Raw genomic sequence first — 25,100 nt, forward strand, 5'->3', positions numbered from 1 at the left:
CAGCAACAACAAACTCTGCCTCGGCGTTCGAGAAAGATGGCGTACGAAGAGCGAGACAAAGCTACATCTTTGCACATTTCGCATATGTTGTACATGATAATTACACAAACTAGATGCACAATGGCGCTCTTGCTTGCGGTTGTTTCGGAGGAAAGATGCCGCCGCCGCCATCCTTCTACTTCCGGCTCACAGCCCCAGGAAATAAATTTCGAGCCTGCGCAGAACGCAAAATCCGATCCGATCTGATAGAACATATGCAATAATGCAACTATCATTCGAATAATCTAGGTGTTTTAATCCGACTATGAGAAATCAGATCCGGTTAGTCAGACTAAGGTGTATACATGCATCTTAAAAATCCGATCATAGTCGGACTTACCCAGTAATTCGGTTTTACTACCATTCCCATCAACCTCTGCCCTGCTTTGTGTTTCGTTCTTTGTGTTTAGTTTTTCACTGACTGGCGCTTTCTATAAAGGCAGCGCAATATAAGATTATGCATGCCGGGCTCAGGTACATACCATCTATTTGAAAATGGAAATCACTGTAACAGCGTGCATCAGCGTGCATCTTATTCCATATCGGCAAATGTAAGCATGTTAACAAGCTAAAGCAAGAATGTGCACATCATACCAGCTAAAAGGCAGTATATTAGAATTGTCATTGTTTGCATGCTTTTGGGTTTAGACAGCCTCACAGTGCCACTGGTATGCTTTCTCACATTGCTTTTCTCACGTTGGATTGTTGGACAGTTACATAAATTGTTAAGACTTAGCTCAGCCGACTGGTCAAAGCTTTTGTCATTTTTTTTTTACATTTTGGAGATATAAGGTAGACAATAAAGCACCCGATGACATTTCATTCTGCCCCTGTGTCAAGCTGAATAGAAATAATAGACCTGAAATCATCCCAGTTTTATTCTAAACTCTGGGAGGTCCCCGGTCCGTGTTGACTGGCAGCAGCTATGTGAAATAAATGCGACATGTTACTCCTGACAGCCATATAGAAAAATAATGAGCAGCCATCTGTCAGCGATTACCAGCAGGTTGCTACAGATGTGAAAACGCACAGCCTACAAATGCAGCATTCGGAGAATCTTGTATGTATCTGTTGAGAGATGTATAAAAGGTTTCCCTGCAATTGAAGTCCGTCCTTGAGAGACCTTTGTTTTCTGCTCTGGATTCAGACAAACGTGCAGGAGGAGTCTGCGTCTGTGCTGATGAAAGTGTTCTTCTCGGTTTGTTAATTTGAAAAGCGAGGAGAGGAGAAAATGAGAGTGGAATGATCTCTTTTTATAACGGTCACAACAGTTTTGTCCCATAATGACCCGAGAGACTGGGTCCTGAAAGGATTCGTGTTCGGCTATATGGAATAAGATGCACGCCGTTACAGTGATTTCCATTTTCAAATAGATGGCATGTACCTGAGCCCGACGTGCATCATCGTATATTGCGCAGCCTTTATAGAAAGGGCCAGCCTGTGAAAAAAACCTTTTTCTTTACATATTTGTGTTTTTCCTGAACCTGCATGTCTCGGGATCATCTGCGTGAATCCGATTTTGAGGGTGAGGCTGAGGTTTTGTTCTGCTAAATTTGTTTTCAAATCCCCACATCACGTGACCCGCGGCCCTTCAACAACCTCCTTTTTGCATTATTCAAGCTCACATCACTCACCTTGTGCAAAAAAAAAAAGTGTGTGTGTGTGTGTGTGTGTATATATACACACCAGGGAGAGAATATACGCTTTCACATTACAGCTTCAGACCATCAAAGTGGGGAGGGATTCTCCGTGGGAGGGAGCGTAATTCATGATGGCCGCTGTTCGTGGGAAGACTGGTGGAACTGGCCATGTGAGGCATGTCAGTGCGCCTCGGAGAGGAGCGGGGAGTCATTTGGTAACCGTTAGCTCGCTCTGTTTTCTACCCAACCATATGTTATTGTTACACAGCTTCTGTGAGCGTTCCCACTGTGAACCAGTGTCAGTAAGTCATCTGTTTTGGCTCCCACACCTCCTTCCGCTCGTTTGCCTTACAGTGGCATGTAGCGCTGCGATTGTTGTTGCTGTTTAAGGTTAGCACTCCAGCAGCTGTGTTGTTGCTTGAATTATAAAATATTCATCGGTTTCACATTCTTTTAATCATTAAGCAGAGTCGGGGGTCCTCAGCTTAAAAAGCTCTCACAGACCTTACATTGCTTTTTGTTTTTTTAAATCTCTTATTTTTATGTTGTACACTTGAATGCCACTTGGCTTGAACGCAGCACTCATGGAGACTCTCACTATGGCTGTGTTTAAACGTTTAAGATCAAGTATGTTTATGTGTTCCTGATACGATCTCTTGCAGTCACGATGGTAGTTTCTGCTCGAGTTAAATTATAACATTTTCCTTGTTCAGCTGTTTCCCCAGGTTAGGCAAGTATTTCACTGGAATCATTTGTTTCAAAGTGAACTAATTGAACGCTGTCACTATCTCTGTCTGTGGGCGGCTGTAGCTCAGGAGGTAGAGCGGGTCGTTTAGTAATCGGAACGTCGCTGGCTCCCACAGCTGCATGTCGAAGTATCGTTAAGCAGGATTCTGAACTCCAAATTGTTCCTGATGAGCAGTTTGCAGCCTCTGCTATCAGTGTGTGAATGTGATACGTGTTGTAAAGTGCTTTGAGTGGTCTGTAGACTGATAAAACACTATAGAAATGCAACTACATTTACACTTTATTGTCCCAATTCTCACAGCAAAGCATCTTGGAAAAGAAATTCTGATATTTTGGAACCAAATGCATATCTGTGAAATTAAAGCTAATTTATGGAATCATCGCCCAATTATTGGCCAACCAGTCAAGCAACTCAGAGCAACAGCATGCTCAGACTTGCTATCAGTATCTCTTCTGACCGCTCCAATTTTCTGAAAGACTTCTTTCGTCCGAAACGTCGTTTTAAAGTCTCACCATTTTAGAATTATTTTATACATTAGTCAATCTTGTTGCTCAACCAAAATCGGCGTGCTGCTAACTAAGATCTGAACCTTGAGGATATTATGTGATGATGGTCACGACCCTTTTAAGTGCTTTGTACATTTAGGAGCATGTGCTCCAGAATGAGTTCCAGGGTAAACTGACAGTTAAGTCGTATCATATCATATTATATCACATTGTATTGTATAGATTTGTGTCATGCAGTATCACATCTGTTGCATTGTGTTGTTTTGCGTCATATTGCATCATATCATATTGTTTTGTATCATTTCATATTAAATTGTTTTGCAGCGTATCCATTGCGTTGTTTACATTATGTTACATCACATCATATTGTTTTGTATAATATCGCATCGCGTCATATTGCATCATAACATATTGCACCATATTGTATGTATCGCATCGTATCATATCATTTTCTAGGGCAAGATATCATATTTTATCATTTTGTGTAGTACTGCGTTGTGTTTTTCTCTGTTTATCTTACCAAATTAGTTTTAGTCGTTAAACCTAACCAGGCCTCGATGATACGAGGTCAGAAGAGTGTTTTGAAAGACACTGACAAGAGATCAATTCTGTCATATTAAACATGTAGACTCAAAGTCTTGTCAGCAACAAAATCAGAACTTGGTCAAAACATGACAAAAATGTGTTTTGAAAAGATTTTTTAAAATATTCCCATGATGTAAAATCCTATTTAATGATGTTGTTGTTTTAATGTTGTTTTTGTGGACAGGTTTATTTCATCAGTCATGAAGTAAATCGGTTCAAAATGATCCGATAGAGCCAATTTACTGACAAGGTTTTTAAAAAATTCTCTTGAATCAAACACTGGTCCGGTACAAGACAAGTGGAATTCATGGCCTATTGAATTAATATTGGAGAAATCACACCTTGTATACGTAACCCTTGCAAAAAAAAATGTAGTGGGAATATATTTATTTATGGTTGGTGTTTAATTAGTTTCTTGTCACTTATTGGTGACAATGAAGAGACGCTGACGTTTCCTCCCTCTTATGTACAAACTGAAACATGTCAGCAGTGCTTTGACCCACCTCAGCTGCACTTCTTGAGTTGCTGCTCAGTCTGTCGGTCTCAGCGCGTTGAGGTGCTCTCTGTCTTGTCTCAGATTGACCCCGCTAAGTGAGCAGCTTACCATCCTCCCATTTACGGCGGTAGTAGGTAACAAGGCATTATACACGATAGAAATCAATCAAATTATGCTCAAGAGCCCAGTGTGTGGTTGTGTAACCAACCTTGGTTGTCCGTAATCTGTCACATACGATGACAGAGGAGGGTAATAAGGGAGCATATTCCCACCATCATTGTCCCAGTGAGTCCCTGGAGGCCGGGAGAGACCGGGCGACGCACACAACAAGGAGAGGAGGTCATGGTGGGGAAGAAATAGTGAAGGAAATAAATCTGTGCGGTATGTTTCCGTGTTGAAGGGATGGGGAAGGAAATATTTTTGACTGTATTTCCCTGCAGATCCTTCCTGAGCCTTTTGTTTGCTCCTATTTCCTTCCCCTCACATCGTTTGGAGTAACTCTCTCGCAGTGAAAACCACCGCAAAACAGCGCTGACACTTTGTTTGCTATCATTTCAGTTTTCGGTTCTTCTTTTTCCTCCCTGAATTGGTCTACAATGGGTAGCCGGCCTTTAGAAACAGAGTTGACAGACCCTCGAATACCCCCTGTGTGTTACGTTCGACATTTCCACCGCACCGCCATCGTTCACCATTTAGCCCCAGCCATAGAGGAGTGGGCCTCTCACACACACTTTCATTGTGTTTATGACAAAACCTACCAGCTGATAGCATTCTGGCCTGATATCAGAAAACGACCAGATAAATCACATTGGAAGCGCGTGGTTGTGTGTGTGCATGGTGTGTGTGTGTGTGTGTGTCACGTGTGTGTCGGGGGCCAATACAATGAAAGTATCGAATTCACTCTGGATGAAGACTGCACTGCCGGCACTTTCTACATGAATCCATGCCTGTCCAGGGATCATTTGCCATGGTTAATTTAGTCTGTGTGCTCAGAGAGGCAATTTCAACCGAGTAATCACAGCACCCCCAAGAGGGAGACAGGTGTTGTACACTCGCAGAACAAAGCCTCTCCCTCTCATCTCGCCTCTCATGTCCTTCTGCCCGCGCTCCTCCGCTGCGCGCACACAAGTGCAGATCGGGGACGCTTGCCTTATTCCCTTGCGATGCCGTTGTAACGCACTGCAGGCTTGAAAAGAGAGTAGTGACGGCTGCAAGAAGTGCTCACTGCTGTTTGCTGTTTTCCTAGCGGTGTGGTTTGGGAATTTCAGGGCCGATCGAGGGGGGACTTCCAGGCTGAGGGCTGGGCTGGCAGTGACACATGGAGGCTCCTCAGGATGCAGGAGAGCCCCGTCTGCGAGTCCCCACAGAGACGAGCTCAGGCCGAAACTAATACCAGTTATTGTAGCCGCGCGCCCCAGTTTGCCGCGTGCTCTGTCCCATATATCCTTCTATTAACTGAGTCTGACATATCCATAAGGATGATGGAAGGGCTTGGCTTTTTTGCAGAGCCACGTCCTGTGCTGAATTATAATGCCTGGGAAAGGGGAGCTGAACACTGTGTTTGATCAAACGTATATGGATGTGTGTTTCAGAGCCGACCATCATCACCACCTTGCCGTCCACACTGGACGTCACCGTCGGGGAGAGCGTGGTCCTGCCCTGTCAAGTGAGCCACGACCCGTCTCTGGAGCTCAAGTTCACCTGGTTCTTCAATGAGCAGCTCATCCACTTCGGGAGCCACGGTGGATTTTTTGAGAAAGTGGGAGGCGTAAGTCCATAATCCCTCGATGTTTCTCAAAACCTGTGAGGCTGTCAGGTCTCTGATTTTTAAACAGACTGTCATGTTGTGGGAGCTGCAAAGACGGGTTTCCCATTTACAAACAATTGAGGATACACATGCAGCAGGGGATTAGAAATCAAGCTGGCACAATGTCAGGATAGCTTATACAGTACATGAAAATTTTTTCCCTATTTAGAAATAAAGCAACTTGCTGAAATCCACATGAAAATACTGTTAAATGTATCTAGTGGGGAAATGGAATATGATATCCATCACTGTGTTTTAATTGGTGTAAAATTACCTGAAATGAAATATTGTAGTGCCCACCAAGTTGCAACGCCACGTTTCCACATTGGCCCAGAACATACCCAGAAACGCTGGCTCTATAGAAGGCCTTTCAAGGTTTTTAGCAGCCAGTGTAGGTAGATAGGTAGTCTCCTGTTTTGAAAGTTTTCTTTTCAACCAGTTGGCAATTTCTACAGATTGTTGTAGTGATACAAATAAATTAAGTGTTTCTCCGCTTCCGTGTGAGATATGTGAGATGTGTTACCTGGCAACCGGAACAGAGGTGGAGGTGAGCGCGCACAAACAAACGACCCTGCCTGACATGTGCCGGCTCTTGTGCTTTGCTCAGGTTGCAGCTGAGAAAGGATACGCTTCCAAATTTAATTTCACGTAGATGTAGATTTAGATGTTGACACCTGACTTCTTTTTTTGTCAGCCTTAAATTTAAGATTTCAAGTTATTTCACTCACACTTTATTGTATTTATTCTATTAATCTCTGGTATAGGGTTATATTGTGGCGGGCGCTCCGAGGGTATTATATTTGCTGCTACCTGTGGAAATGTCCCTCTTTTTTTTTACAGCTGTGTTGGCAGGTACGGATGAGACGAGGAGCATTTTGTATGTGTTTCATGCAACGTCAATGTTAAATGCTATTAAGTCCTACGGATTGGACCTTTAAGACATACATTTGCACCATCCTCACATTTCCAGTAATCTTTGTAATAAAAACCACCCTTTGATAGATATCTGTCACACCTACCAGGAGGCTGTGATAACAATTACAGAGACTTCAAAGCACACCGGCTCGTAACAGCAGTACCATTAGCACGCAAAGTAGCTCTGAATGCACGTCAAACTGTGTCTTCTTCACCACTTAAAGAACTCCAGGGCTCTGACCAGATCACTGCATGCTATTTGCTAATTCTGCACATTCTGATTTTACAGATTTGCTTCTTTGGATGTTGAGCATTTTTCAGACATTACTGTTACTGCAATTCATTCTAACACCTCATGTATTTATTTTTTTTTCCGAAACGATTATTTTCATTGTCAGTTAATCTGTTGATTATATTCCAGATCAATGGATTAGTTACAGGGTCTAGAAAATGTTGGAAAATGGTGTTAAAAGTCGACATCCTCAAATGTCGGCTTACCGTCATAGATGAGCAAAGAAAACCAGAAAATATTCACATTTAAGAAGCTGGAATCAGATAATGTTGACTCTCTTTCTTCCCTGAATAATTGCTCAGACAGATTCATTATCAAAATATTTGGCTATTAATTTAATTGCTCTGTAAATTGCAGCTCCACTTTTTTCTTTGGCTTTTAGATGAAATGAAACACACAGTGAGTAACTGGGAAACAATCCTTATTATGCTGTGTTGAAGAATGCCTATTTTATTAGTGCGACTTCTGCAGCACAAAAGACATTGATTTATTTTCCGACCCCTTCAGAGATTTCAATGAATAAAGGTCAAGAGGTGACTCTGAAGATTCATTGGTACATCAATATTATACTCCTTCCTCTTTTAGCAGGGTCATAATAAATTCCGCCGCAGTGCAGAGGGAATGTTTGTATCAAGTGTATTATTTATGGCCAGAAAATTGCTGCCTGTGGTTTATTTTAAAATGAAATTTACATACACACCCTGCAACCAGTCTCAGTCAGACGCTGTGCACTTGAAAAGGTTTCTCAGCTTACATCTAAGCATGTGTTACGCAGGCTTATTTTTACCTAAAAAATAATAAATAAAAACGAAATAAAAATCAATGCTCTTTTAAAAACTGCAGGCATAAAGAAAAAAAAGATCCAGCAGTGAGGTGTCTTTCCTGTTTCTTCCATGATTTAGGGGCTTCCTGTATTATTTACAGTCTCCTCTCCCTAATAAATTGAAATACAACCACACTTACATTGATCAGGCTGCCGGCCACTCCATATTCTTACTGCCTCGCGATTAGAGAACCCGCTCTGCCGTAATGAAATGATTATTTAGGCGTGAGAATTGCAATTAGAGGTGGAATGAAAGCCTCCCTTAAAGAAGTTCGTCTGGCCATTAGGCTGCTCCTTAAAACCTGAAGTGCTCTGTGCCGTCAAAATCAAGCCATTTGAGCAAATACAATTCCGCAATTATTCTGATAAAATACGAGCGTGTGTGCTCAGCAGAGAGATGTTTCCCTGAGTCCTTTTTTAGAATGTGGAAGGGAAGGCTGCATGAAGACTCGTGGATTTATTATTCAAGATACACATACATGAGAAAGAGCTTTGTGGTTTTTCTGTTCCCATATGGCTGGAAAAGTCTGCATTGTTCCTGAATTACAATAGCTGGCGGCTTACCATGTTGCTTATGGACCTCTGTGTGTGTGTGTGTGTGTGTGTGTGTGTGTGTGTGTGTCTGTGTGCGCACGCGTTTTGAACGACAGCAGCATTCGGCAGGAGACATTATGGTTCGGAATATCCAGCTGAGGCACGCGGGGAAGTACACGTGTGCCGTGCAGACGAAGGTGGACAGCATTTCCATAGCTGTTGACCTGGTCGTCAGAGGTAAGACGTGACCGTGGACGTTCACCCCGTCTTTGCTCGCACTGAGTTAAATAGTTTAACTCGCAAGGCCTGCTGACCACATCCTCGAGCTTAGCAGTGTTTAATGTTTAAAAACATTTCAATGATTAAATATCCATCTGCTGCCGAAGAAGGGAGGGAGTTTCTTTAGTGATGAATGTTTACTGTGCCTCGCTGATGAAGAACTAAAAGGATAGACTGAAAAGGAAGGCAAATAGAAATTTTGCTCTTCCAGGTTTAAAGGAAATTTACTGTCTAATTAGACCAAATAGCTCCCAGAGGTTTCACAGTGAACCGACTCCACTACAGTAGCCCCAGGTGCTAAAACCCGCCGCCACTCTCTCCACCATCTTTCCATCTCTTCCTGATTTACATTTCCTCCCTTCCCTCTTGCTCCCTCCTCCGTCTGTCTCTCTATCCCTATCTTTCTCTTCCTCTTTCCTGCCTGGTTATGCCATCTATCAGGTCCCCCGGGGCCCCCCACCAGCATCCATGTAGAAGAAATCACTGATACCACAGCCTCTCTGTCCTGGAGGCCCGGTCCTGATAATCACAGTCCAATTACGGCATACACCATCCAGGCCAGGACACCATTTTCCCTCGGGTGGCAGGCTGTCACCACAGGTAAGCTCTCTCCAACCAGCCGTGGCCTCCTCCAATCACATGGAGGGGGGGCCGCTCTTCATCCTGCCTTCGCTTGTGAGAATATTGGAGATGTAATTTGTACCCCGGCACCAAATGGTACCCAATTGTAGCATGACCATTGACCGCCATTTTATCTGACTCCTGGGAGTCCTGAAACATGGATCTCAGCCTGATGATGAAGCTTGTTGCCAAGGCTGTAATTTAATAGTGTAGTTAAGTGATAGCAGCGGTGTAATTTTTCCCCACATCCTCTTCATGGGACCCTTAGCATTCACGCATGACTGGTGTAATGTGCATTTATCCAATACTGTATACCTTGTTCTATTGATATTTTTATGAATTAAGGACACTTTGATGTGGGATAGTTTTACTGGCCTCATCGATTTACCTCATCAGGGTCATACATTTGAAACAGAACTACATTATGACCTTGCAGGTGCACGGGCCTCTTTAGTCAATGGAAGCAAATGACTTTTATTCTGAAATAATGTCTTTACTTATTTTTATGTATTGTGTGCATCACTGTGACTTTGATGCTTTGTTGTGAATCCAGCATCATACGTCTTATGAGGGAGCTGAATAGATTATTTAACCAGAAAGTTAACAGTCAGTGTTTGTCTTGCAGCCCAGTCCAGTTTTGCATGCAGGTGATACACCATTCCATCCTGTTCAAGCTAATGTCTAAGAAATCTGAATTAACATTCAGAATGACTCCCTGTTGTCTGCAACGGCAGACGCAAAGGGTGTGTGTGTCTGTGTGTTTGAATTCAAGTCAACACTTAATGTACTCACCGGAGACTCTGGTTCTCTCTCTTCTTTTTGGCCTCTCCTCTATGCTACCCGTGGCTGCTGCAGTCAGGTTGATAAACAGGAGTGACCATTTTTCATCCTTAAAGTTTAAAAGTAGTCTCTAAATTCTTCTCCCATTGGAAATCGTATCCAGATCAGAGCAGCACTGGATGTGACTCGACGATATCCAAAGTCCTGACCTTCATGATCATAGTCATTTGACTTTTGTTGTAATAGTGAGAAGTTAAACGCGACATCACAGTTTACGCTGCGGCAACACAACTACTTAGAATAGAATAGAATAGAATAGAATAGAATAGAATAGTCGTTATTGTCATTGTACAGGATATGATGATACTTGGATATGATTCTGAAAAGATGTCGTGTATTTTACATGAGTTTGATGCAAAGCATGCTTCAGCTTACATTGACTTTTGGTTTCACAAGGGACGTGAACATTTGTCACCTTGGCGAGAGTTCCGTGTTTGTTTGATCCATCGTCAACTTCCCCACTCTTCGCGCGACATCGCCCATCTTTTTTTTTTTTTTTATGTGAGGAGGATTAGTGTATCACCTGCTGGAAACATTTTCAAATTTCAAATGTACTGCCCAAATTTGACTGACGCGACTGGGCCGATGCCTCTTTATTTGTATTGTTTGCTTGAGTTTGTGCATGATGTGTCCTTGTGAGGGATTACACCTGTCCCGTTACCCTATGGTGAAGTCCTGCCAGGCCTGTCAGCCTGGAGGACATCATGCTGCTGATGTTCAGCTGACACACACACATAGAAAAAAAAGCACACACACACACACACACACACACACAAACATACATAAAGTTTCTTGATACTGAAGGGGGCACTGTGTGTTTTATGCCAGTTCCTGAGGTGGTGGGGGGCCACCAGCTGACAGCTACGGTAATAGACCTGAGCCCTTGGGTGGAATATGAGTTTCGAGTCCTGGCGAGCAACACCATCGGGACTGGCGAGCCCAGCAAGCCGTCTAAACAAGCAAGGACAAAGGGGACCTGTATGTACCGCATGAGCAGAAAAAATGTCCTTTCTCCTCTTTTAAAAATGTATTCCATGTTTGTTAGTTCACCCCTTGCATGACGCATGTCACTTACTTCATCATTTCTTCAAAGGAATGGAAACAACGGATGGGTTCAGGCATGGAGGTGCATTTTCTTGCCAAGATTCAGCTGAGAGGATTGACACTACTGTCATGTCTGTTAGATATGACGATACAGCTAGGGGACAGTTAGCTTAACTTTGTACTAAGACAGGGAAACAGCAAGTAAGAAAAATCCCCCAGCACTCCAGCAACAGCAACTATAAAACTCAATGGTGATATTTGATTTGTGTGATATTTGTGACTTGTTCCTTGGATATGCAGCATCTTGGTACAAAAAGCACCACGCGCTAAAGCACCGAAAGGCGGAACCATGTCTGAAAACATGACTTGACTATGAGAAGTTTGCTGAAATCGTACAGGGTTTCTGAATGTTAAAAGTTAAAATGTGTCACCGAAAAAGTTACCTCCTTCTGCCATAGCAACATGGAAAATGATTACATGTTCCTTCTCAGCGTCGTGTGAAGTCAACAGGGCTAAGATGATCTGTCTTCTTCCCCCAGCTCCGAAGGTCACAACGGCTAATGTGAGTGGAGGCGGCGGCAGTCGCTCTGAATTAGTCATCACATGGGAGGTAAGCAAGCTCGCTCAGGACCCCCTCACCCATGGAGGAGGGAGCCAGACGTCATTATTCTCTGCGGATCTGGGCCTCTGTTTCATTAATAACAGCTGAATGGCTTAATGTATGGCATTTCATTTTTAAGAACAGAGAGGCAATAACTGCTGCTGTCACCCTAGGGGAGAGAAAAATGCTTTTGAGGTTTCAATAAGATAATTAAACCCAGTGGTTCCTTCGAAGTCCCAACTTTGTTTCAGATTGTTTTTTTCCCTTTCTTTCTTTCTTTCTTTCTTTCTTTCTTTCTTTCTTTCTTTTGCGTTAGCTTCTTTCATACAAAGCCTTCGCATATCAATTGAGCTCCAAAAGCTTATATTTATTCAGGCTGCTCGAAATCATCAGCCCCTGCTGTGAAACGTTTGACAGAACCACTGTAAATGTTTCAGTGTGTAAGAGTTCAATTAAAGTCTGAGCTCTGCTTAACAAAGCTGCTACTTTTCTTCAGTCCCGAAAATTCCTGAGGTATTGTTTGTTTGACATGAAAGCCCTGATGGAGTGTTGTTTTTATTACAGTTTACTAGTTTACTGGATCACCTGTAGGGGGGCTTAAAGTATACTTTTGTATAGATGGTCATTAATGTCAACTTTTGGATATCTGCCTGTTTATCTTCTGTTTAGTGTTCAGATCTTAGCTTGATGGGGGCACTAGAGGAAAAGCTTGCTTTAGTTCAGTTAGTTGCACATGTAACACTTCACCAAAAAACAACAATACTTACCTGTACTAACAATAAAATAAACAAAAGAGACGTTCATATGTCATTTACAAGGAGAAAAAAGGTGAGATTTTATTAAATGTTTCATTTAGTAAAAGTAAAATCAAGTGTTTTCGGCAATTGATATTATTTAATTAAATTGATACAAATACAAAGGGAGTTTGCTCAATTTTAACTATTTAGAAAAAAAAAGTGCAGAAAAAAGTTGGAAGAAACAAACTGTCTGAAGATGCTGCGGTCAAGTCATGTAAATGAAGAACTAAGGAGGTCTCAGAATGACGCCTGTGGGACATCGTGAGTTGTAGTCCATTCATTTCTATTTACAAAATGTTTCCAGTAAGCACTAGATTTGGTATCGCTACAATGCAACAACTGAAAAAAGCCAATGTGACCTACTGAGTCAGCAGTTTTTGATGAATCCAAAAAACATATTCACAGAAAACCCATCATAAAAAGTCATGAAAAGCCATCGCAGTTCATATTATATTCCCATAATTTTCCGCTCTGGCCCCGAGTTCAGATATCCCACCTGGCACCTGCCTCCAGCAGGGTGAGAACAGAGAGAGGAAGCGCTTTTATATCTGAGCATGTATCTATTGAGAGTGAAGAGGGTGAGTTTTATCCACTAGAATGAAGTCTGCAGCTATAAATGTATGAGGCATGTTATCAGTGCGGACAGCAGCTGCTGATATGGTATCATGCTGAGTGCACTGTACTGTGTAATGGATGTGTCCAGGAATAGTTCTTGTGTGTACAGCGTGCTATATTTGAGGCAAAGCATTTCCTCTTGGTTTGGTCTTTAGTCAGAAAAGCAATTTATATCATTTTCATTTCAAAAGGTAATTCATTAACTGAAGGATGAATAGAGATTTTTAATTAATAACCCTGTGTAGAAATATCTATTTGTGCGAAATTGCCTTGATATAAAGTATTCTTTAGTTTACAAGTGCTCAGACAAGGTCTGTTTTCTGCAGCCCGTTCCAGAGGAACTGCAGAATGGAGCGGGGTTCGGCTACGTTGTGGCTTTTCGACCCCACGGGGCGACGGGATGGATGCAGGCCGCCGTTCCGTCTGCTGAAGCGTCCAGATACGTCTTTAAAAACGAGACCATCCAGCCCTTCTCGCCTTTCCATGTGAAGGTCGGGGTCTACAACAATGAGGGCGAAGGGCCGTTTGGACCTGTCACCACCATCTACTCTGCTGAGGAAGGTGCGTATGATCTCATGTCACACACCGCCTGTCGTGTTATGGAGTAGCTCCACGCGCTCAGCCACTGTTATTGCATGAGTGCACGACTAGATCCACGCAGGGCCCAAACAGAGGCGGCAGTGATCTCGCAGCCAAGCGTTCTTCTATCAGCGCTTGCAGATGTCTTCGCCATACTTCTCTCCCTCTGTTGTTTGGATGACAGAAACCGCTTTGGGACAGTTTTGATGTCGCCACTTTGAGGGGGTCATCAAAGCTCAGTGTTGCTTCTAAAATCACTGTGAGTCTTTTTACATTAACTCCAGAGCCTGGCCGAGCGCCCACCAGGGTCCGTGCCAAGAGCCTTTCTGCGTCCGAGATTGAAGTTTCTTGGAAAGCGCTGCCCTGGAACGCCAGCAAGAAGAGAGTGCTCGGCTACGAGGTGAGCGACGCTGCAATTCCTTGTTTGTGTGTGCCTCCACAGGATGCAAATATGTTTTTTTTTCTGCGCGCGCGAGCACAGTTCAACTAATGCTGTTAAATCTTGTTCGCTTCTATTATTGATGAGTGTTTCAGGCTCATGCACCTTGGGCATAGGAGATAATAGCTTGCTGCATGCATAATGGTCCAGCCTAGTGCCATGCTTGTGGGTTTAGTTGTGTTTCTCTTGTTGTTTACCTAAGTACTGTAACCACCCTGATTAGCGTACTGATGCAATACTCTGAGGGACGGAACATTTAGCTTCTAATCCACACACAACAAAGCAGTTTTTCAGACGCTGGCTTTGCGCTCACTTAGTTCTTGCCATTTTAATGCCGCTCATTATTGAAATCCGAGATGCGAACAAAGGCGCCGCTTTCATCCATGGGTTGCATAAAGTGCCAGAATTATGAATTGTTGACCACTCAAAGTCAACAGAGGAGCAGGGCCTGAGCAAAACCGCTCCTGTGAGGAAAGACAAATTATATTTGTGCTGTCAAGCGTGCCAGCTATTTCAGCCCTGACAAGCAGGGTGACAAAGACAATCTGTTATCAGTGGAAGTTGATGGCAGGGGATTTTTGAGGATTCTCTTTCTTCTTCTTCTTCTTCTTCTTCTTCTTCTTCGTTTTCCTTTTTTTTCCCCCTCTTTTGCACGTTAGACCTCACTCTTAACCAGAAACCTTTAATCTTGACACGCGCCTGATGAGCACAGCCGAGGCACGGAGGGCAAAAGGTTCCGGAGGTGACGTGTTGCTGAGGCGTGCGTTTTCAGACCAGTTCACATCTCCCTGTTTCCTGTTTTGCACTTCATTGACAGGGTGTAACTGAAAGCTTTTAAGGTGTCCGCCGCCTTTTCTGCGCTCACGGTTCTGCCCTGTTGCTTTTCAGCTGAGGTACTGGAGTAGAAGCGAGAAGGAAGACACGGCCAATGTGCAAAGGAGCGTGGGAAACCAAACGTCCACTATTATCCGCGGGGTGAAAGGCAGCACCACGTATTACATCTCGGTGAGGGCGTATAACACGGCGGGAACAGGGCCTCCCAGCTCCACCGTCAACGTCACCACCAAAAAACCGCGTAAGTGTCTGATCTAATCAGGACCTCTGTGCCCGCTGGTCGGCTTTTGTTTGAGGTGAACGATGTGTTTTTCTTCCTCTCAGCACCCAGCCAGCCACCGGTCAAAGTGATGTGGAACACATCGAACTCCAAGATTATATTGAACTGGGAGCAGGTCAAAGCCCTGGAGAATGAGTCAGAGGTCACCGGTTACAAAGTAAGCACCCAGTCGCTCGGCTTTATCAGGAAATTGTGTTTGTTGCCGCTGCTTCCGTGCTCTGACTCTCGACTCGACTTGCGCCGTTCGTCATCAGGTGCTCTACAAAAAGAATCGCCACAGTCGCCCCAACGTCATGGAAACCAACACCACCTCTGTGGAGCTCGCCCTGCCCACTGACGAGGATTATATCATCCAGATAAAGCCGTTCGGAGAGGGAGGGGAAGGCAGCAGCAGCAGGCAGATCACCATCCCAAGGATACCAGGTCAGTGGAGAGCTAGTTAGTGGCTCCCTCACGGCCGAGCTGAATAATCCACTCCCCTGCTGCTGTCTTAGCAGAACAGATTAGGCATCATCGTCTCCAGAGGAACAGAGAGAGCGGGAAAATAATGTGCTACATGAGACATTTGTGTAATTACGGCCTCTACATGACACCGCAAATGCAATCGTCGCATGAAAAGTTGAGCAATTTATTTTGAATACTTTCAATGCCTCATTCCGCCGCTCGAGTAATAACTCTCCAACATCTTTTAGGGAAATTTGTTTTCAGATCGTAATTTCTAAAGCATGCTGGAGAGGCGGCGATTAAAGAAATGAGGGGCCAAAAAGTCGGTGTTGGTTTTTTTTTCACCACATCAAGCACACTAACTCTCGCCTTGTTCTTTTCACTACCTTTTCAGGCCCCAACGCCGTCGGCTCAGCATCCAAGGTCTCCACTCTGTCAGCCCTCAGCACAATAGCACTGTCTTTCACAGCGCGGACATCTTTATGACAAACAGCTCCCAGCAGACGTTGCATCTGATGTGCAGACAGCTCCACGGCGGAACGCAAACACAGCCCACTCTGGTGTAACTAGATCCATTCATTTAGATTTTAGAGGCGGGAGGGAAAAAATGCCGGCGAAAAAATAAAAAGAAGTGCGACACTGAGATGACAGGGAAGGAGTCCCCATCAGCACCCAGGCTAAGCGAAGGAGATTGACCGATGTCGTGACTATGTTGTTACCAAAGCAGCTTTCATAAGAAAAAAAAAAAAAGAGAAAGGAGAAAAAAGTCTTATATGCATCTTTTTGTATGACATGTTGAGCTTTTATAGATTTTGTTTTCTTAATCGATTTGGAGTCGGTCTGGGCGCAACTGGGGCGCAAACAGTTAAGTGCATGGCAAACAACATCAAATTTAACAGTCTGGAGGTGAGGAATGTGATTTGACAGCGCACCTTTTGTCTTCTAAAATAAGATAATACTTGTAACTCTGGTTGTTACGGACCAGAGTAGTCGATTCTTCGAGTGAATGAACTGTTAACTGTTAACTGTTACATCTCTGCATTCCTCTCTCTGCAGTATATCAGAAATATTCCACGCTAAGGACTGCATGGACATGTTGGGTGTTTGCCATTATCGGTCATCTTACCAATAAGAGGATTAGCATTTAAAATCATCTATTTCCTAACAGCAGGCCACATGCTAATGCTTTTCCACACTGGTACCACATTTAGCATCAGCTAAATTTGATTCAGAAAGGATTTCATTAATGATGAAATGCTCTTTTAACATGTCTTGCTTTTTGCAGAAAGTACAGAATAAAAAAAACAAACGTTAAAGGGACAGTTCACTCCAAAAGAGGAGTACTTGTAGCGCTGTTCATCCATCTGCATTGTTTTGGTGTGAGTGGCAGAATTCTGGAGAAATGGACCATAGAAATCTCGTCTCCTCTCGAATATAATGGATCTAAATAGCGCTGGGCTTGTGAGGCTCAAAGTGCCAAAAAATTGCATTTGAAAAACTCAACAGTAAAGTGTTAAGATAATTCACATCTATGTATTGCCAGGCAGAGGGAAGCAAGCTCATGAAACACAGCCGAGGAAGATGCCATTAATGTTTGCATCCCGTGCTGATACATACATGAGCGCCTCTCTCGTCTATGAGAAGATGCACGCTTCCCTCTGCACAGTGATATGGTTGGCGGGTGTAATTTGATAGAGAGAACGTAGTTCCTACATGAAACTGCTCGCAGCAAAGTCTGTGAATCAACTTGAATAAATGGGTCATAATGAGATGACTTTTTTTTAGATGTGTTTTTTTTTTTTATTTATTTATTATTTGGGGCACATTGAGCCCCACGAGCTGAGAGCCATTTAGCTGCATTATATTAGAGAGAAGAGAGACATCTATACATCCGAACTCTCAAAAACTCGGCAACTCACCCAAAACAAATCTAGATGGATAAATGTAATACCAAAAAAACGTGTGTTTGATTTTTGGGTGAACTGTCCCTTTAAATCAGGTTTACCCTCCTACATCAGACAATGCTAACTCTCACTAATTTCCGAAAAGATAGCGTGGGACTTTTGTCAAGTCTCTCTTAATCCAATACTCACACACTATAGTTACACTCAGTAATTGTGATGATTCTTCCTGTCTTCCTGCCCTTTGCATCATGACTGCTAACATGGGGGACAAGATCCATTTCTTGTTCTGTGCAGAAAGGTTCAAGCTAACACGAGTTAGCTCAATCAAATAGCTGTTTCCAAAGTTCTGCTCTGCTCTATATGTACATACGTAATGCGTTTTTTTTCCCTTACTGAGCCTCAGCAGGACTCACATAGTCTGATAAAAGTTCATTTGCTACAATAATACACCGCGGTAAACCCACAGCGTTACAAAGATAACCACCTGATTTTGCCAATGGTACAACACGTACAACACAGCTAGTATGGGCAGACAGAATGATGACGATAAGTCTTTGTGTACATATGGCGTGAAAACAGAAAGAAACATCCAAACACTTGTGGATGCTAATGTGTTAGCGTGCCATGTTTTCGGTGCCAGGTGACCAAGAACCCCCAAAAGGTCGATGCAGTCCATAAAGCCATCCACGTGATCGTTTGTGAGCTCGTTACCAGAGATAGCACCGTGCTGTTTCGGAGAGCGTCGTTCCCCCCCCCCCCCCCCGGGTTCCTCCACCTCGGCCATTGAACTGCACTGGTGACCGGACCACCCTTGTGGCTGTCTCATGCTCCTCATTACTTTCAGTTAGCCCTGTGTCTAAAGCTATTTTTTGCCTTCTGTGTGCCTCATCATATGTTCAAAATCCTCAGGTCCTTAAAGAGCCTTAACTTATCATATGTATATCAAAAACATTAGAAACATAGAACTATGAAGCAGCCGCGGTGATGTTTACATGCTGCTGTGTTGATAGATGCTGTATGCGGTCAGGATTGAGGGGGGGCCAACATCCTTTTTGAAATTCTGAGGTTGCTAAGGTTAGTTTGAATGGCGCTCCGCTGTTTCGCATGGGATATTGGCAATATAATGAGGGCCTGGTGCATTTTTATAGGTGTGTATTCTTATTAAAAGACGATGCTGCTGATCTTTTCCTTTTCCCATAGTCTCCTGATGCCATGTGGGAGTGCTGTGCTGCAGAAACACAGTGCAGTCTGTATGTAGCTTGTAATCCAGTTCAGTAGTTTGTACTTTGAAGGGAAGTGTACCGTAGGCTACTGGGTCTTGCTCAGAATCATGCATCGAGAAACGTGTAATATACTGTTTTGTACACTTCAAAATCATTTATATAAAAGAAACCTTTCTAAAGAGATGATTTACTCGGTTTTTATGTAACGACTCTGTTTCATACTGTAGCTAACTGTTGCGCAGCATGACTGTAGTGTGTCCTCTCTCTTCTGTCCAACTGCAAACCGACTGAATGGCTTTAGGAACATGCAAGGTCCATGCATCTGATAGGTTTGTGTATACTGTACGTGTACCATGAACTCTGAACCATGGTCCGCCTCCATGTCTGTGCTTCTGTCTCAGTCAGCCCCTCTGAGATGTACTGGCTCTACTGTCCATATACGCTCTACTTGAGGGTTTCCTCTGTTGCTGTTTGTTGTTTATACTGTGTTAATAAAGTTTATTGATTTATAGAACAATGTCAAGCTCTGCTGGTCCATCCATCAATACCCATATGACCTATGTGACAACTGACATATAGGAGAGTTCCTCCTCTGGCTTTGGTATTTGCACAACTGAATTGAATGACACAATATATCTGGATTCGCCAGTTAAGGGGTCTGGATACATCTTTCGAAATGGATTAAGTGGCATCTAGTGGTGTGTTACAGATTGCAACCAACTGAACAATTTCATCTCAACATCGCATTCGATGGCCGCTACAAATGCCAAAGGCCTTCTCTATAGTCAGTGTTTGGTTTGACTTTTCTGGGCTGCCGTAGAAACAAGGCGGCGCAACATGGTGCACCTGATGGAATTGGACCTGCTCCACCTTTAGATATAAAAGGCTCATTCTAAGGTAATGGGGAAAAAAAACACAATGTGTCTTAATTTCAGGTTGATATCAGTTCATATTTGAGGTTCAAATCATATTAGATTTCTTCTCATAACTCCCCCTAAATCCTACACACTTGGCCTTTGAAAGCGTGTTCCAGTCATTCAGTACCAAATTTGTAAAAATAAAATAAAATATCAAGATTAAAGCAGTAGAGCCTAATCATCCTCGCTTTCAGTCCTTAATACAGGTCAAACTCCAAAAAACACTAGATTTCCCACAATGCAGCACAGTTGCACCTCCTAATTTCACTCTTTATGCCAAGTAAACGAACACATCTTTCAAACTCCGCATCTAAAATTTGTAACAAAAGATTTCTAATAAAGAAATAGTCGTCTCAAGACCCATGACACATGACTGTGACCTCAACAGGGATTATTTTAACGGACTTGAAAAGATTCCTCCAGAACCTCAGAGGACATAGTACAGCTGTTTTCATAGGGCTTCTAGTGCTCCTCGTTTCTTGTAAACTCATGACGTATAAAGTCAGTGCAAGTGCTTCTTAAAAGAATAGAGGCGAAAACGTGATGTCTCAGTAAACCTTGAGGGAATCCCTTTCTAATTTGGCTCAGACATCCATCAGGACTTGAGAATGAACTGATTAGATTTCTGTCTTGAAAGGTCAAGATCACTGTGACCTCACAAAACACGTTCTCGGCCATAACTCAAGGATCCAATCGCCAACTCCGACCAAATATCACACAGATGTCTAATGGGGTAAAATGAGGAGGTGACGACATTTTATATCCAAAAGGTCAAAAGTCAGTCTCACTCTGACACAATGTTCCGCAAGGAAACTTTTCTGGACATTATTCAACACCATGACTCAGGAACAGCAGGCGTGACTTTATTTCACATGTGACACTAATCTTGAGTGCTCATCTTCTAAACTGCTGATCGTAGGGCTCGTCTGTGCTGCCGGGTTGAAAATGTGTGTTAAGCATCCCAAATGATGGAATTTGCAGTTAATCAGAATCAGCTTTATTGGCCGAACATGTGAACACAGACAGGGAAATGAGTTTCTGTATCGATGAGTGTAGACATACAGCAGCAGTCCAACGCAAGCACATCGGTTCTGCTGATATTGATCTTGAGGTGACTGTCGCTGCGCCATGTGAGGAAGCTCTCCATCAGTCCTCTGTACTGTGAAATAGTCCCAAAGTGAAGACAGAATGTTTCAGTTTTGTAATAACTTCCCTTAAGCCATCAAATACACTTCATACATTTTTAAAAATTCCATCAGTCTTCACTTTATACCGTACATCAACATGGATGTAAACTGCAACTTGAAGGGTTGGCATAAGGGGAGGCAGTAATTTGTCAAGACATTCATCTAATAACACACACATCTGGGATTTTCTAGAAATGTGTGTGCCAAGTCCTTTAATATGTAGCGCAAAGCTTGCTGGCAGCAGAAAATACACTAGATGGCACTGAGAACACACCGATAAACTCAGTCTGCGCCTCAGTTAAAGTACATGTGTTGAATTTGGCCACAAGATGGCGATACACAACAAAGTCAGTTTCCTTTTGCTTCCCTGCAACAATGCCATCAACGTATTACTAGAACAAGCGTTCATTTTATGTGATGAATAATTCATGTATGCTGCCTGTTGATTACGTTTTTAAAAAAAAGGATTCATCACTTCAGTATCGCCTCTCTGTTATTGGTACCTAGTCAGAGTGAAATCCCTCTCCCCAGTTCCCACAATCAGACACAGTGTTTGAATCATACCGAGACATTTATTTATGCATGTATGTTTTCCATTTAGACTGAATGCAAATACAGCAAATACACACCACCAAGCACTAGGGGAATGTAGAGCAAAAGGCAGTGGAGAATTGAAGGTGGAGGCTAAACAGCAGAGCAGCTTCGATGCTCTTCACCGGGAAAAACAAAGCTCATATCCATATTCTGTACGGTGCTGGTTTTACTACATTAATGGGGCCAATAAATGTCTTCATCTTGCTGAGGACCAGCGGTCCGGATTCAGAAAGGCTTCCTTGTCACTGCGCTCAATGTCACATTCTTTACAAGACACTAATTCACTTTCGTGACAGCCCCTCCTCACCTTGGACTCAGAGGAGAGGTCGTCTCTACATCTGCCTGGCGGTGATTAACAGCACTTTCAGCCGAGCTCCTGCGCCCGCTATCGACTCCCAACATAAGGCACCCATTCGTGGGACATTTCTGTCGCACTGCCGTCCTTCAGATCATCATCTCTTGACCCCCAAAACACGTCCCTGCTCCCTTTGATTTCTACATAGTTTACAGGATAATACACAGGAGTATGGTTATCTATAAATAAATAAAGGCCCTCCATCCTTCAACTCACCACGTCGCCCACAGTACACGACTCCTCTCCTGATGCCTACAGTTGTTTCTCTTCCATCAGTAGTGTGTCCACTTCTACAGCCAAGACAGGTCATTTTTTCTCCGACATGGTTTACAGTATATGTGCTGCTATCACTGCAAGCAAGTGCCTTCACAACAGTCCAGTGTCATATGACCAGAAAAAAAAAAACAAACAAAAACAATTAAAAAAAACAGCAAAATAGAATATACAAATAATCAGTTGCTTCCTCGGACACATTAACAGCAGGTCGACAGGTTCAAGTCAGGGGGATGGGGGGGGTTAGGACGACAAGGGCGACAAAGCCATGGTCACAAGTGTTGGAAAAGCTCCTTTGAGTATCGCTAACTCTGTGTTATAGGTTTTGGTTACGCTTCGGTACGCATGAGAGTTCACAGTTTTCTCCCTTTAGAGGACATCGAGGATAAGAATAATGGCTGCTTATTGCAAATCTCACAAGCAGTGCGCTCCACTGCTCCGGTTGACATTAGCACGAAGTTAACAATGACGGCAACACGGCTAACACGGGGTCAGGCTCCACCAGAGGGATTCTCGTGTATGATAAGTGATGCATAGTATAGTATTAAAGGTCATCCAGGATATACGTTAGGTGACAGCCAGCAGGTTCTGTGGGGTAAGTGGTGCTTACACTCTCGAGTCTTGGCTTTGTCAGTTAAGGGGAACGGGGAGGAAAAAGCACAGGCCTCACATTCACCACTCCTATAAATACAATTACAAACTCATACACCATAACTTAAAAAGAGTTAATCCAACAGAAAACAAAAAAAGTACCCATGCTAATCTCGGGGTTTTGAACCTTGCAGGTAGTGTGAGCTAGAAAATCGATGTGTGAAGCTGCTTTTTAAACGCGATCCGTGTTCTTGCACTCGGGGTCAATCAAATGACTGTGTGTGATGTTTAAATTAAGGAGCCCACAGAACACACGTTTAACAGCCCACAACTTGACTGATTTGGTTAAGCACCAAACCAAGACAAAGTGGGAGAGTAGTTAGTGAAAAGTGGAGAAATAAGCAGCTAAAGAGTTAAACATGTCCCTCAAGAGACTGCATATTAGATATTTATATCAACCAGGGGCCATACAGGTAAATACACAACTGTTTGCTAATACGTCTGCCATCATGATATGTCAAGCTTGATGTGCTGCCCCCAAATGGCCAGAAAATAAATTGTACCAGGTGCAGAAAAAATGGTTGTGATTCTGATTATTATGATTCTATGACATCTTGCTGACAGGGATCTTGAATGGAAAGCACACACCTCCACAATGTGGCGATATGAGTTTCTAGATCTGGGGTGATTTCTCTCTGATTGACTTTGTAAGATCTCACACTTGACGACCGCAACGTCCAAAACCGCGAGACTAGCACATCAACTCTGTTTTATGAAGGAAGTCGGTAAAATCAAGTAAGAAAAGCTCCGAAACACATATCACATTTCTGAAACGTATTAGATAAAACATTATTTATATTAAAATTTCTCTAAAAATCCTATGACTGTGCCCGAAACATGTGACCAGCATTTCTGTAACTAGATGGCGAAGTTGACACCGAAAATGAAAACGGTAACAGTGAGCGGGGCGAATGTAGAGGACAGTGAAGTTTGTATGTTGGAGTTCCAGATGGGCCGCTGAAGTCTCACACGACCGTCCTCCTTCAGAGGAGTCCGTCAAATCACTGTGTTTCCACCACTCACCGGTCCAGTGTGAGTTTTTTTTTTTTTTTTTACAGTTTCTCCGTAGGCGCTCAGTCCCAACGTCTCAGAGCTTCTCATGGGTGTCAAATGTTGTCGTGTCCGTAAATTTGTTGTTCTTTTTTTTTTTTCCATTCCCTCGGCTATTTTGTAATTGAATCATGCAGATTATAATCATCTGATATTATACATATTTCATAAACAAGCGAACACTAAACATAAATTAGACCCTCTATAGATAAAAATGTAAAAAGCTAATAAGACAGCTGCTGATTATACTGAAGGTGTCACAGCCAGGAGGTGGCAACAACGAGCAAAAGGCTGCCTCTCGCCTCTTGGCACCAACCTCCCTATCCCACCCGCTCCGCCACCAGCAATGTCCTGATCCTTCCACGTAACCTTCCTCTGCTCTTATATCTTATGCATTACGTTTGTGACAGTAGCACGGGGCAGATATTTGGGAACTTAAAGTAAAAAAAAAAAAAATAATAAGTTTAAGGGGACTTTTTTTTTAAGGGAGCAACCAAAACTCATTGATTCAAGTGACCCTCAGGGTACAAAGTAGACAAAATGTATCCAATTAAATAAAACGCAAGTAAAGTTTCATATAAATGACTCTAACAGAGGTCAATTCAAAACAGCAACAAATGCTAACGGCTTTCACTTTCAATCTTGCATCATTCCACTTGATTAAACCAAGCGTTAAATCATCCAATCCAAGTTTCCTGTTCCATAAGGAAGTGGAGGGCTGGGACGGGCCGGGATATAACGGGAGGCCGGTTCAAGTCAGAGGCTGAGTCACAGTTGGTTTGTCTAAAGGGACAGGAGTGGAGGTCTACTGCTTCGCAGAACGCAGTCTGTTCTCGTGTCAGGTGTGTATACAGGCGGGGTAGAATGTCCTGGTGTCCGGTTGGTGGCGTACTGCAGGACGGGGCAGGAGACACACAGCTGGAGGATCCTCTCCTGTCCCCCCGTCTCAGGAGCCACCATGACGGATCAGGACTGCAACGAGACGACAAAACAGAGATCCATCATCACAAATGAACATCACATATCAACATTGAGGCCAGACAGGCAGAGTAAGGTCAGGTCATTTTGCTTCTCTTGTTTCGATCCTCTTAGTGATTCTTTTGTTGTTTAACAATTCTTGTTGTTGCTATAAGTCTTTAAAGTCGTCCATATATGATTTGGGTCTCCACGTAGTCACTTTATTGACAG

General features: G+C 43.2%; 2 protein-coding genes across 14 annotated transcripts in view; one reads left to right on the plus strand and one right to left on the minus strand.

Annotated features, from left to right (window-relative positions):
• cntn4 (contactin 4) overlaps positions 1-19,402 on the plus strand; it is a 172,343-nt gene extending 152,941 nt beyond the window's left edge. Inside the window, exons 13-23 of one of the 2 annotated variants that reach the window (XM_030420977.1) lie at positions 5,607-5,782; positions 8,505-8,622; positions 9,106-9,264; positions 10,954-11,103; positions 11,709-11,779; positions 13,509-13,743; positions 14,046-14,161; positions 15,089-15,275; positions 15,359-15,471; positions 15,569-15,737; positions 16,153-19,402. In XM_030420977.1, the coding sequence (XP_030276837.1) occupies positions 5,607-5,782; positions 8,505-8,622; positions 9,106-9,264; positions 10,954-11,103; positions 11,709-11,779; positions 13,509-13,743; positions 14,046-14,161; positions 15,089-15,275; positions 15,359-15,471; positions 15,569-15,737; positions 16,153-16,244 (1,586 nt within the window). In that variant the 3' untranslated portion in view covers positions 16,245-19,402. Of the gene's footprint in view, positions 1-5,606; positions 5,783-8,501; positions 8,623-9,105; positions 9,265-10,953; positions 11,104-11,708; positions 11,780-13,508; positions 13,744-14,045; positions 14,162-15,088; positions 15,276-15,358; positions 15,472-15,568; positions 15,738-16,152 lie in introns of both variants that reach the window. The other variant, XM_030420976.1, reaches the window with a different exon arrangement.
• A 2,139-nt stretch (positions 19,403-21,541) lies between these two features.
• LOC115583783 (band 4.1-like protein 1) overlaps positions 21,542-25,100 on the minus strand; it is an 88,622-nt gene continuing 85,063 nt past the window's right edge. For all 12 annotated transcript variants that reach the window (XM_030420975.1, XM_030420971.1, XM_030420974.1 and 9 more), the window contains one exon: positions 21,542-24,884. In XM_030420975.1, coding sequence (XP_030276835.1) covers positions 24,879-24,884 — 6 coding nt within the window. In that variant the 3' untranslated portion in view covers positions 21,542-24,878. The remainder of the gene's footprint in view (positions 24,885-25,100) is intronic.

The sequence above is a fragment of the Sparus aurata genome, chromosome 6, assembly GCF_900880675.1.
Source record: "Sparus aurata chromosome 6, fSpaAur1.1, whole genome shotgun sequence".
NCBI lineage: Eukaryota > Metazoa > Chordata > Actinopteri > Spariformes > Sparidae > Sparus > Sparus aurata.